This window comes from Tachyglossus aculeatus, chromosome 4, assembly GCF_015852505.1.
Source record: "Tachyglossus aculeatus isolate mTacAcu1 chromosome 4, mTacAcu1.pri, whole genome shotgun sequence".
Classification (NCBI taxonomy): Eukaryota; Metazoa; Chordata; class Mammalia; order Monotremata; family Tachyglossidae; genus Tachyglossus; species Tachyglossus aculeatus.
Genome location: NC_052069.1, coordinates 118,528,265 through 118,542,045, shown reverse-complemented (window position 1 = coordinate 118,542,045; position 13,781 = coordinate 118,528,265). Strand labels below are relative to the sequence as shown.

Genomic DNA, 13,781 nt, shown 5'->3' with positions numbered 1-13,781 from the left:
GCCCCGATCAATACCTATTTAATTCGTTACGATTGCTGTAAATCTCATGAGTCAGAAGCCTGTTGTCTTTCTCCTTCTCGCTGACTTGTTTCTGCAACCTTTCATTTTCTTTCTTCACACATTCATAATCCCTGTGAAGGTGCTCAATGATCACATCCTTCTTGGAGAGCGATTCTCGTAATTTTTCATTTTCCTTTTGTTTATCTGAAAACAGGAGCAATGCTGTTTGTAATGGGAACCATTTGTTCTTAAACCATCTTACCCAAATACAGCTCTTCAAATTAAGTACTGGGAGAGTAAAAATAGAAAAAAGATTTAATCTGGCTTTTATGATTTTAGTATTCCAATTATCTTGTGCATTTCGGGCAGATAGATCTGTCAGAATCCAGAATACAGATTAAACTTCACCGGAATGAATTGGTCTTTTTAATTCTCTATTAAATAATGAGCCGTGCAAATCTAGTTACTTTGCCTTCTCAAAGCAAATGATGGGGAGAAACTTAGAAGGAACGTAATGTGTGATAAAGCTGAGTTAATAGGAACCGGTATGGCATGTGGGGTTTTGAGAGGCTCTATCCTTCCCTCATCCACGTTTATACTGGGAAATGTCACACGTGCCTTTTGCTGAGGCCTCTAGTCTCTCAGCCTGTAGGACCCTCATCTCTGATAAGGCACAGGCTATAAAAATGGAAATGTATAGTAAAAGCTAAAAATTTACAGTAGGAGCAGTATAGAAAGAGCATGGCCCTGGGAGTCAGAGGACCTGGGTTCTAATCCTGGTTCTGCCACATACTTGCTGTGTGAGTTTGGACAAGTCAGCTTCTCTCAGCCTCAGTTACCTCATGTGCAAAATAGGGATTCTTGGTTTTTTTAATAGTATTTGTTAAGTTCTTACTGTGTGTCAAGCACTGTACTAAATGCTGGGGTAAATACAAGCTAATCAGTATGGACACCGCAGTCTTAATTCCCATTTTACAGGTGAGGTAACTAAGGCAACAGAGAGGTTATGTGGCAGGCCCAAGGTCATACACAGCAGACGAAGGGCGGAGCTGAAATTAGAACCCAGGTCCTGCCAACTCCCAGACGTGTGCTCTATCCACTAGGCACACTGATTCTTGATTCAATACCAGTTCTCCCTCCTACTTAGATTGTCAGCCCTGTGTGGGACTGGGGCTGTGTCTGACCTGAATATCTTGTCTCTATCCCAACGCTTGGTGTAATGCTCAACACAAGGTAAGCGCTTAACAAATGCCACAGTTATTATGAAAGCTCCCTACCTGGATTTCCTCGATTCCCATTTTGAGAGGGCCTTCACCCTTCCTGGGGCTGATCCTTCCAACAAGAAAAATAAACTGCTCCTGGTTGGATGGGCAGGAGCTCTTTCAGACCGGGAGAGAATTCCTCTATCCCCTAGCAAATTCCTATCTCTAGTTAATTGGCCCTCTGAAATCATCATCATCATCAATAGCATTTATTGAGCACTTACTATGTGCAGAGCACTGTACTAAGCGCTTGGGAAGTACAAATTGGCAACATATAGAGACAGTCCCTATCCAACAGTGGGCTCACAGTCTAAAAAAATCCATGCTCACTAGGTCCACTGCTATTATTACTACAGACTTTCAGCTTAACAGTCCACCCACTCCAAAGGTTGGGCAACATAACACTATTTCCTCAAGTTTATATCACTGATTAACAATAATAATAATTGTGGTACTTGTTAGGTACACAGTTCAAGATAGTCCTTGTCTCACTTGGGGCTCACAGTCCAAGTAGGAGAGAGAACAGGTATTTCATCCCCAATTTTAAAGATGAGAAAACTGAAGCCCAGAGAGCAAGGCGACTTGCCCGAGATCACAGGCTGGGAAGCAGCATGGCCTAGTGGAAAGATCTCAGACCTGGGAGTAAGAAGGATCTGGGTTCTAATCCAGGCCCAGGTGGGACACAGACTGTGTGCTGCCTGATAAGCTTGCATCTACCCCAATGCTTGACACATAGTAAGCGCTTAACCAATACCATTAAAAAAAAATTATGGGTTTGTACTGGATCTTTGCTGGCGCCTTGGACTGACTTAACAATTGCCCCAACAGTGGTGAGACTAGACAGACATGAAATGTAATGATGTCAAGGTGAGGCAACAAATTAACCTATTAATGTGAACAAGACTAAAAATCTTCCAGTTTAGGGAAAATCTCAGTGGTCTGGCGTACCACTCTTTCATAGATATATCCTCCCCTGTGGAATATATCTATCTGGGGGCTCAGCCTTAATTTAGCTAGGAGTGGGTGGCGCAAAGGATCAGGAAGCAAATCCAGTTTAGGAAGGTATATACAGGCAAGTTTTCTAAAAAAAAACCACTTGCTAGCACATTTGCACTTTCTGACTTCAAATAAACAACCTAGGGAGTTTGAGACTTTCTGACCTGAGATTTCAAACTGCTCCTTCAAAACAAAACTTCATTTTACCTCGAGATCCTTTTGCAAGCATTACATTGAGGGCTTGGTTCTGCTTCCTCAGGAAATGAATTTCAGAAGTCAGGGAATTATGTTGCTCAGAGCCATGGATAAAAATGTTTGCAGATCCTATAAATATATACATAACTGTGATTTATGAATCATCTCTAGGTCAGTAAAGATTAAACTTTCTAGACAAGAACAATTTGAACAATGCAGGAAAACATGTTATGAAAGATATTTATCCTCTATGTTCTCTGAAGGTTATCATCACTGCAGAGTGAAGAGCAAGTCAGGTAAACCTCAACCAGACTAATGATACAAGCTCTACCATTTTTTTGTGCTGACACTGCTGAGTTGTCTGAGGTAGCTAGGAAGGTTTAAGTGGCTACATGGCCATCCACACAGCTACAATCTTGCCGGACAAACTCCAATTATTGGGGCACTTGGAATACTATTGATTGGATATTCTGTCCCCCTGATTATCACTTACTAAACTCCAGTCAAGCTTGCTTGCTTAAGATGGTCTGCACACTAAGTCAACCTCGGCACTGACTGAATCGCATATATTAAGTTAGGTTTGGCCAGCTTCCTATATGGGTGAATACATTGCTAAACAGCATCTTCTACCTGGGCCTAATGCAATGTCAGTCTAACCTGGAGGTTCGTTTCAGTTTCCAAAGTGCCCTAAGTTTCCTATGGGTTAGAACACAAGACAGTAGTGTGGCTGTCAATGTCAGCAGCTCAAATAAGCTCCACTGGATCTCTAATTAGTACGAAAATGGTTTACTGTAAACTCATTCACTAGGGACAGGAACCACTGTGTTTTCAGAATAACGCTTCTACACAGCTAAGTGTTCAGTTAGATACCTCCTCTCTAAATACTCCCATCCTTCCAAATCCTACATGAAGCAGACCTTTTCAATCCACACTGGACACCACCTGAGCTAATCTGCCAACTATTTTCAGCCTGGCCTAAATAATCAATGGCATTTTTTGAGCATTTAGTATGTGCAGAGCAATGTACTAAACACTTGGGAGACTACAACAGAATTAGCAGATTCCCTGGCCGAAATGAATTTAACACCTATGTATTAAGAGCCCAAATATGTGAATTAACTGAGATTTCAGAATCTAAGATGATGCCAAGGGGCTAGGCTTGGAGCTTTCTTCCTTTCCTCCCATCCCACCCATCAAATATACTGCCTGCCCTCCAGGTCAAGAGGCAGTGGCTAAGGGTTTTTGACTATACTTAGAATTACTTGACTGTAACTCAGTCAGTGTGCCTTTCAGAGGCAGAACCTAGTCTCAAATGTAAAAGGATGAATTTCTAGCGACATCTAATCCTGAAGGCAGTATCAAAGCTGAGTCATTAATTTAAATTAAAAATGCACTGACATTTCTAGTGCATTATATTCTTGATGGATGTGTTATTTTTAAACCCACATTAGTGATTTCTTTGGTGTGAAAGGTGTATGTGGCACAAAGGACTGTCTTTAGGTGTGTGCACTATGGAAAGGACTGTCAGTTGTGCCTCAGTCTTCTCAGGCTCACTCACACTCTGATAAAATCTCCCAATCAGTCGAGTCTTTCTTGAATACAAATTACAGTCTGCATAATGTGAGCTAGACAAACTCACATTCATAAACTCTGTCGCCACCATTTTAAGTCTAGCTGGGGAGGATTATCCTACAGCCATATTTTAAGCTCACTGGTAAGCATGCAAATGCTCTCACTAAAAGAGGAATCACTGGGTAACACAAAGAAAACAAAAAAATTCCAGTGAGAATCCAAGAAGGCTGAAACAGTCATCTCCAGGGAACTTTTGCCTATTATACCAAAGAGCTTCATACAATTCAATCTGACCCATAGCTACAGCTATATAACTGACATTCAAGGTCAGGGAATTTTCATAGACATCAAACACCTCTTTGGTTCAACCCTTCCCCCAAACTTCATCACTAATGGTGATAAATCAAATGAAGGAAAATGAACATAAGCAGTGAAAGACTATACCAACAAGTATTTACTACTCTGCCTTTACAAAGCTAGAACTGATCTTCAACAATGCTCTCTGTGGAGCCTGAGACCCACTGAACATTGATTCCCGATGTGGGAATATCCACATTTACTTCTTACTCTTTCCTGCACAGCCAAACTCTACAAAGAGAACAGAATGTGTTTGCACCGGTGTAAATACTTCATGAATGCCTTTTGTAAACCTTCCCGGCAAGGTACACTATTCTCAAAAGGAGCTGTCTATTCAGTCGAAGCTTGTGGCCATTTAATAGAAAGGAGAAAAAAAACCCATTAATTGGAGCATAAGGGATGATGTAAAGCGTAATGAATCTAATTTTGGTAAGACTGAAAATGAATGAGGGGATCATACATGTACTTATTTTTCAGGATTGATATGACTAATGGCACAAATTAATCACCCAAAGGGGAAAATGTAGAAAGGAAAAACAGAATTTTGCACAAAGAGGGAGAGTATGTGCTGGAAATGTACAGTTCTCTGAACAACTCTAAGGCAGCTTGGGTGAAGATCTTCTTTATCTTCATTGAAAATTTTGAAAAGAAGTCTATTGAGATCATTCTTTCTGCCTTAAATGTATAATCCCAATTTGTACTGGGAGCTAGAATCAGCCTTAAAATATGCATCTGATCAAGCAGTGGTACTTATTGATTACTGGGTGTAGAGCACTGTACCAAGAGCTTGAGAGAGTATAAAACAATAGAATTAGCAGTTACGTTGCCTGCCGATATGTTGCTAATACACTGCAAACCTCAATCTACTGATATGAAGATAACTAAAGAATGGCTTAGGTTTATTTTTTCCAACAGAATCCATCTGGTTCAATGGAGCTTCATATACCAAAATTGAGGGCCAGCTACCTCTAAACTTTCTGTTCTCAAGCAACTTTGTCCAGTGACTGAAACAAACAGGAAAGAGAAATTCAAAATACTACATATGGTGGGACACCTTCATTGTCTCTGTAAAAACGTTCTTCCTTTCTTACCTGTCTCCAGCTCAGTTCCTTGCCGTTCAAGCTGCTTCCGTAGTCTATCATTTGTTTTAATGGATTCTTCTAAACGTTTTCGCAAAGTTCGAACTTCTTGCAGATGCTCCATTAGTAAGTCTAAAAGCAGGAGAGACATTTTTTATTTAAAGACTGAGTCCCCAAACAAATTGAATAATTTATGGACTACGCATCAAGTGCTACAAGAACTTGAAAATCCAAACAATATCCCTATAATTTTAGACAATCAGCCACTGGCGTTCAGACTGTTTATGTCCGATAAGTCGAGTGCTTAGTTTGACGTATTTACATTGACTCACTTCTCTAATGGTAGTCTTTATTCTGGTGCATTCTACTTCCAAGGTACTTAAAAGCATATGGAAAATTATATCGACACATTTTTAACGCAAATTTTAACAGTTTCCTTCTACCCACATATCAAATATTAATTCTAATTCTTCCTTATAGCCAGAGAAGAGAATACATTTAAAGCTGCAAATGCTAGATATCAGTTGATCATAGAGGGTTACTATTGATCTAGTAATTTTCAAAGGTAGGAAGCAAGTGTGTTCGCTCTATAAGTATCATTTTAGAGTGACTTTTCAAAGCATGGGGATCCAGAAGCACAGCTAATGAATTCAATATATCAATTAGGATACATTAAGAATGTCCTCCTAATGTTTGTTTTAAAGCATTGTACTAATATTAAGACCTAGTTTTAATTCCTCCAAAATTACTTTCATTTAAGAGCAGCGCAATGCTACACATTTTTCCTAATTAAATACTGATTTTGCTACGTTTCTGAATGTTCAAGAAATGACTTAATTCCCGGACCTTCAACCCATCTTCATTTTAACAATTCTACTATAAGGGGTAGTTTGGCTCAAAATAGAAGGGTGAGGTTTGCATGACATATAAGAACCTCGGCCTGCAATCAAGGACAGCTCTCAGTACCATACCTTTGTTTTCTTGCTTTGCTGCTCTATAATTTTCTTTCCATCTGCTCTGCAGTTCAGCCTGAGTCGGGAACTTATCAGCACTCATCACCGTTACCCTATTTGCCGATTTATCCTTGTCATACATCACTGGTTTTGCGGGTGATAGATTTTTAGTAGATGTTATGTGCAATTTCAGATGTTAACCTGACTCTTCCCCTAGGAGTTATCATCACCACTTGCTTTAGCTTAGGGGAAAGATCCTGGTTGAATTAGACACCACTTATTAATTATGCAACCTTAAAAAGACTCGAAGAAATCCTACACCAGCCTTTATACGGTGAGGAAAAAACTTTCTTGCTTTAATAATCTTCTGACAAATGTGAACCTTCCCTCCATAACTTGCTTCTGTAATCTATAAACTGAAATGCTGATGGTGTAATTTAAAATGAAGATGCAACATTGATGCCATTTACATATAATCATCAGCTTGGAAATACGGTTTGGAAAACTGTCAATAGTAAACACACATTTTATTTGGACACGTCAGTGGCAAAACATTTTAATCATTCTGACTGAAATAAATGTTTTAGGGACTGCTAAGCCAGCACAAAATGGTTTCCCCCTTGATAGCATGGGCTAAGTTTTAACATCCACTTGGCAGGTGAGGACAAGGACAACTAAAGGATTTATTTGTAGTTAAAAGATGTTCAAGAACAAAGAACTAGGAAGAGGTCTCCATCTTTCCATAGTGAGCACCTACCAGATGAGAAAGCAAGTTACAACGTGGGTAATTTCCACCACTGCTTCAAGAGAGAAAAAAGATCTGGCATGACCTAGGTATTTAGGAAAATAAATGGAATGGGTTCTCCATAGGCCCCAGTTGAATTTCTGGTCCTCCAGAAATTGAGGAGAGCCCCCTTGCCTGCTTTAAACATGGTTTCCAGAATCTTGCTCTTTCATCTTAACTAGGGGCACTGATTTTTAAGAATTCATTTCAGCTATTAGCATGACTTTCACCGAACAAAGTTACCTTGAGAAAAATTGCTGGCCAGAACTGAAAGCTTTTCCATCTCCACACCACCTGGCTTGTGTTCTGGTGATCCGACGGACGACTTTTCTGATATCTCGCAATCCGAGGGCATTGGTGACTGATCTGGGCGCACTGAAGCAGTGTTCTCAGCCCTTGTTGGTTAAAAATATAAAAATAAGCATTAGAAAATCAAGAACTCTCCTTCAGGAAAATTACAATGTAGTTATTTCCCCAAAGTCACAATCAAATAAAAAAATTCTAGGCAGCATTCTATATTGGAATGATAGGTAATTCATTTTTTAAATACCATACAATATTGTTAGTTCCTCCTCCCTGCTCCCCAAAGAATAAATCACACTTTACATTTGCGTTGGAATCTGGACAGCATTCAATATCTGAAACATAGCCAAGCTGTAGGTTGTTCTGAAAACTGTATCGTTACTATCAATTCATCTTTCAGTATTGATGAACATCTCAGGAAAAAGCCTCATGAGAACTGAGTCACACTCTCATGGATATGATGCTTACAAGTTCCTCACTTCTAAAGAAAATGTGCATTCCAAACCATAATCCTCTACAGGCAGCATGATCAAATAAGGACAAAAGTCTTTTTTTAAGGAATTTGTTATTGCTATTATTATTAATAATAATAGTAAAAATAATAATAATAATGGCATTTGTTAAGTGCTTACTATGTTTCAGAAACTGTACAAAGCACTGGGATAGAAACAAGCTGATCATGTTGGACACAGCTCCTGCCCCACGTGGGGCTCACAGTCTTAATCCCCATTTTGCAGATGAGGGAACTGAAGCACAGAGAAGAGAAGAGATTGCTCAAGGTCACACAACAGACATGTAGTAGAGCCAGGATTAGAACCCAAGTCCTTCTGACTCCAGGCCCATGCTCTATTCACTAGGCCACAGAACCTCTATTTAAAAGGCTAGAGGACCTAATCAAGGTTAGTTCACATTAAACATGGAGGAAAAGGCTGGAAGGCTCAAAGTATGAAATGAATGTCTAGTTTTGCTTCATCTTTCCAAAAGGACAGGGCAGGAGGAATTTCACAACATAGAAATGGAACTGGAATAGATGGGATAAATTATGTAGTAATCAAAGCCACAATCTCCTCATAAAAATACCGAGGAAATAATTTGGGGATTCAGAATTAAAAAAAAAAAAAATCATTAGTTTAAATCTGCCAAACGGGCAATCTGAATAAATGCATAATTGGCCAAAAATTACCCATCATATTCTTGTAAGGCGATGCCAGAAGTGATGGGAGGCCCCAGATTCCATTACTGAAATTTCAGTTTTACTCCTAACCTCTCTGTTAGAAAAGCAGCATGGTCTAGGGGAAAGAGCATGTGCCCGGGAGTCAGAGGACCTGGGTTCTAATCACAGTTTTACCAATTGCCTGCAGGTGATCTTGGGCAAATCACTTAACTTCTCTGTTCCTCAGTTTCCTCAACTGTAAAATGGGGATTAAATAACTGTCCTCCCTCCTTCTTAGACTGTGAGCCCCATGCAGGACAGGGACTGTGTCCAACCTGATTAACTTGTATCTACCCTAATGCTTAGAAGAGTTTTTAATCAGTAAATGGTATTTACTTAGCACTTGCTCTGTGCTGAGCCCTGGACTAAGTGCTTGGGAATGCCGACACATTCGTCAGAGTAAACGCTTAACAAATACCATTAAAAAAAAAAAAGTTCCCAAACTTGTACTTGTAAGTTTCTACTTTGTCTAATGTGAAGAATGGATTTTATCAACCAATAGTATTTATTGTTATTTATAATAATAATAACAATAATTGTGGTATTTGTGAAGCGCTTACTAAGTGCCAAGCACTGTACTAAGAGCTGGGGTAGATACAAGCAGCAAAGCAGTTACAAGCAGCTGCTTGAGAAGCAATCAATCGTATTTATTGAGCGCTTACTGTGTGCAGAGCACTTACTAAGCGCTTGGGAAGTACAAGTTGGCAACATATAGAGACAGTCCCTACCCAACAGTGGGCTCACAGTCAGCGTGGCTTAGTGGTAAGAGCCCTCTGCCACTTGTCTGCTGTGTGACTTTGGGCAAGTCACTTCACTTCTCTGTGCCTCAGTTCCCTCATCTTGGGGATGAAGCCTGTGAGCCCCACATGGGACAATCTGATAACTTTGTACCTACCCCAGCGCTTAGAACAGTGCTTGGCACATAGTAAGCACTTAACAAGTGCTATTATTATTATTATTATTGTAAGCAAATCGGGTTGGACACAGTCCCTGTCCCATGTGGGGCTCACAGACTCAATCCCCATTTTACAGATGCGGTAACTGAGGCACAGAGAAATAAGGTGACCCTATGTGCAGAGCACTGTACTAAGTGCTTACATAATGATTGATAGTGGTGGCTCACAGAGAGGTGAAAAACAAGGAGTCAATCTTTTTCTAGCAATGAGATTCCTAGGGAAACATTCCTTACCCCTGTGTTAATTCACTTTGTTTGTTGACTTGCGTGCCAGATGATTCTCCTGAAAAATAAAAATGTCATTTAGAAAAGAAAAATGCTTTACCTTCAAAGCATACTGGTTCCCTAATCGTCTCCAATGCATATATTTTAGGGTGAGCTAAACTATTTAAAGATCTGGGACCTTATTCAGAGTGCCCTTGTCTAAGAGGAGTTGATGGAAAGAGTTACCAAGAATACAAAATAAGCACTAAAGGAGACCTGAGTCTCCTAGATTTGTGCTTTCCTTATAGGGGCTGATGACACTGCTAAACCTATAAAGCAGAAAGAAATGTAGCTGTAGGAACAGTTTGAGAGTTTATGATACCACTGGCTTCAACCTGAGAGGCAGAAAATCTAAATTCAGAATATGGTTGATAAATGATTTGGGTTCCTTTAACATTTCCTGCTTTGTTTGTCATTTTTAATTCCACACATCTGACTCGATCTCAAGGACTTACTGGCTTTTCATTTCAAATACTGCTGAACTCCTGCAAAAACTGCAGACTGTCAAAACATAGGGAAGTAAGACTAATTCTACCATAGCCACATTCACACAGTTCTTAAACAGTGAATCCTAACAAAGCATCACATATAGTAGACTCTGTCTGATCGGATTATCATGTACCTAACCCAGTTTACAGTTCTTGGCACAGAGTAAGCACCTAAACACCATTATTAATAGGGACTGCCAAACTGGAACCTATGATGTTGATCAAAACGATTGGGCCTGGTCCTTATGAAGGTGGCCCTAGTGCCTTAATTGGGTTCCTCTCCTTTACCCTCCACCGGCCCCAAATCACCTCAATCTACCCTTGGAAGAAAACAGCGGAACCCTTCTCTCCAACATCCTAATCTGAGAGGAGGAGAGAGTTTTTGAAAGAGCATAAAGAAGGGGAAGTTTGGCCTGTGTTCTGTCCTCTAGGCCACGCTGCTTATCATTATGGACAACTCGTCCTTGAGGAAGACATGGGTTGAAAGGAGTGTCCTTCCTCCTAAGTGGTGACTGATAGACTCTCCCAGCACACAATAAACACAACTGTTTGAGAAACAAAAATTCTGCTCCTCACTCCATCCTGAGAAGAAGATGCAGGGAGAGGATGTTTTCTGGGGAAGGAGTGAGAAGATGAAAAATGAGCGGAGCCAATTGGCACCCAGTAAGTGCTCAGTAAGTGTCATAATTATTACTATTTTTGTAGATACTAATTTGCTCTCATTGGTTTGGCCTCGATATTCCTCTGCCCTGATGGTAAACCACAGCAAAGTCAAAGGGAGATAAAGAAAAATAGTTTTATCAACACCAAGGCACATACAGGAAGGTGGCACGACAAGAAAAATCTGATCATTTGAATGGCTGATTGTTTAAAATGGACTTCAGTTTAAACCTGAAATCCTCATTATTGAGCTAAAGGCACAAAGCCTCTCAGGAGCACGCAATTGGCTTAATTTGGTTATTATTCACTCTTGGCTGGTTCAAAAGTCACAACCAGAGTTTCTCCCAGAAGCAAATGTATTTGCCCCAGAACAGGTTCACCTCCCACAGTTCCTGATATAAGACCCTTTGAAGAGCCTGTAATAATTTCACGGGAATTCTTTCTTATTCAGCTTTCCTACGGCCACCCGTGTTCCTTAAAACAAAATGACAAACTGCTCCTTGGTGTTTACAAGAGTAAATTCCCCAACCCTTATGCTGAAATCCTGGCAGAAACTGCTTGCAACAGGAGGCTGGGACCCATCAGTCGGACTGCCCGGAAGGGTCACAATGCAGAACCAGCAAGGATTTGCTCAAGCACTCAGGCTTTTGCTCTTCAGCCATTCGGCCTCCGCTATCTGTTTCTAAAAGCTGCTCTTGAATAATGATGATCTGATTCCCTTAGCTTCCTTTGGAGTGAATTGCATTTTCCACTTTTGTAAAATAAAACAAAATTCCAGGCTTACCCTCTGTGCTATACCAACAGGGTTTAGGTCTCTAAGAGCCTCTGTCAGCTTAGGGACAGAACCTCCACAGACTTGGCTTGGGGAAGATGCAGGTCCAGGACATTGCATACACAAAGGAAGCAGAGCAGAAATGCAGAGGTGTGAGAGGAAGGGAAGACAGTGCAGTAGGGCCAGAAGCGAGACAACTGACTGGGCCACAGGCACTTTCTCCTCAGGCTCACACAGCTCCTGTGAAAGGCAGAAGAGAATCCCCCGAGGCACCTCCAAACAGAACTTAGAAGAACCACCCCTGAGGGCAGAGTTACTCTACTTCTAAAATGAAAACGGCTTCACTTTTAAACCCCGCTCTGACCAAACGGGTATTTGGAGCCACGCCTCGGAGAAGACTGCGGCTCTGTGAAAGAATGTGACGCCCTCCACTACAGGCAGACATCTTTCAAAACAGGAATGAGATGGATTCCTGTTTGGGTTGTGCCGCACTTGAAAGACCCAGTTTGCAAGAACCTTCACCAACAGCCAGGAAATGTTATTGCTTTTTCCTCACTTTTCTGTGGAGAAAATGGAATCCAAAAGGATTTGGTGTCCTCGTGGCAGCTAGGAAATGAATGCTGCCCTGATCACCTGAATATCTATCACCTCACAGGAGTTACCATTCAAAGGTTCAGGAAAAACTCGAGTCCCTCGCACCCTTGCCCTCAAAGGAACACTCAAGCCTGTGAGCCCTGCCGGAACTGAAATAGCAGTTAGGGCTGCTTGTCTCGAAGCTCTGTGGAAGAACAGAAAGGCCCAAAAGACAAAGCCATAGCGAGCGGCTGCTGGGGGAAGCTAATGCGCTTCGAGCAGTCAAATGCAGTCTGCCATAAAACAGATGTGGCCTGCCCTCTGGTTGAAAAACTACATTGAGTCCCGTTGTGAGCTACAGCCAGGCAGAAAAGAGGGGAAAAAGCAATTGTCAATACATCCTTCCCATTTCCCAGGGAATGAGTCCCTGCTCCTCGGAAAATCCTGAATGAAATTTTCATTCATTTTATATGGAAAACAATGTAAATATTGCCACTTACCATTGAGAAACATCTTTTCCAATTTCTCGAGCAGTTGAACACTTCGATTCAGCTGCTCCCAGATGCCGTCAGCAACATGGTAATCGACATCGCTGGCCTGCAGCAGCTCCTCCAAAGCTTTAATCAGGGCGGTCATATGTTGGCGGCAACTGACACAGATGCTGAGGCTGTCTTTAATCTGCTGGCGCTGAGAAGAGAGCTCCCTGGCTTGCGACTGAACTAATGAATCGTATCTGATAAAGGGAAGCGAGGGGAAAGAAAAACGTTGTTCCATCTGAAAAAGGAATTTGGGGGCCTAAACACCAATTGGAACCAGAACAAAGTCCACGTCTTAAGGCCCTGAAAAGCTGGGTGCAGGTGTTTACGTACATAAACACACCAAACCCATTCTGGGCTTAGACAAAGTGGCTTTTCGCCACCCCAAAATACAGGCACCACCCCTCCTATTCCGCAGTCTAATTCACTCTGGAAAACAAGATTAGCAGCTCCTACAGGGAATGGCCCTCCTGAACACCAGTCCCAGGGACTGCCACCCTGAAGGTCAGGGTGTATGCCAAGATATTAGAGTGAGATGGATGGAAACTGGCAAATTTAAAACAGCAGTACCCTAGGAAGGTGGTGATACATAGTGGACTGCCGTGTTTCATATCCCATCGGTTTGAGCCATTGTGGCATATTCATTCAATCGTATTTATTGAGCACTTACTGTGTGCAGAGCACTGTACTAAACGCTGGGGAGAATACCGTATAACAATAAACAGACACATTCCCTGCCCAAGACAAATTTACAGTCTAGAGGATGAGCTAACAGACTCCTTCAATTTCACAAATTACATTGCTACAAATGCCCAGGAA

General features: G+C 41.2%; 1 protein-coding gene across 3 annotated transcripts in view; it reads right to left on the bottom strand.

Annotated features, from left to right (window-relative positions):
- CDK5RAP2 (CDK5 regulatory subunit associated protein 2) overlaps positions 1–13,781 on the bottom strand; it is a 135,010-nt gene that overhangs the window by 19,409 nt on the left and 101,820 nt on the right. For all 3 annotated transcript variants that reach the window (XM_038744556.1, XM_038744557.1, XM_038744558.1), the window contains 6 exons: positions 12,927–13,159; positions 9,904–9,952; positions 7,442–7,593; positions 5,474–5,593; positions 2,466–2,582; positions 15–204 (listed from right to left, as the gene is read on the bottom strand). In XM_038744556.1, coding sequence (XP_038600484.1) covers positions 15–204; positions 2,466–2,582; positions 5,474–5,593; positions 7,442–7,593; positions 9,904–9,952; positions 12,927–13,159 — 861 coding nt within the window. The remainder of the gene's footprint in view (positions 1–14; positions 205–2,465; positions 2,583–5,473; positions 5,594–7,441; positions 7,594–9,903; positions 9,953–12,926; positions 13,160–13,781) is intronic.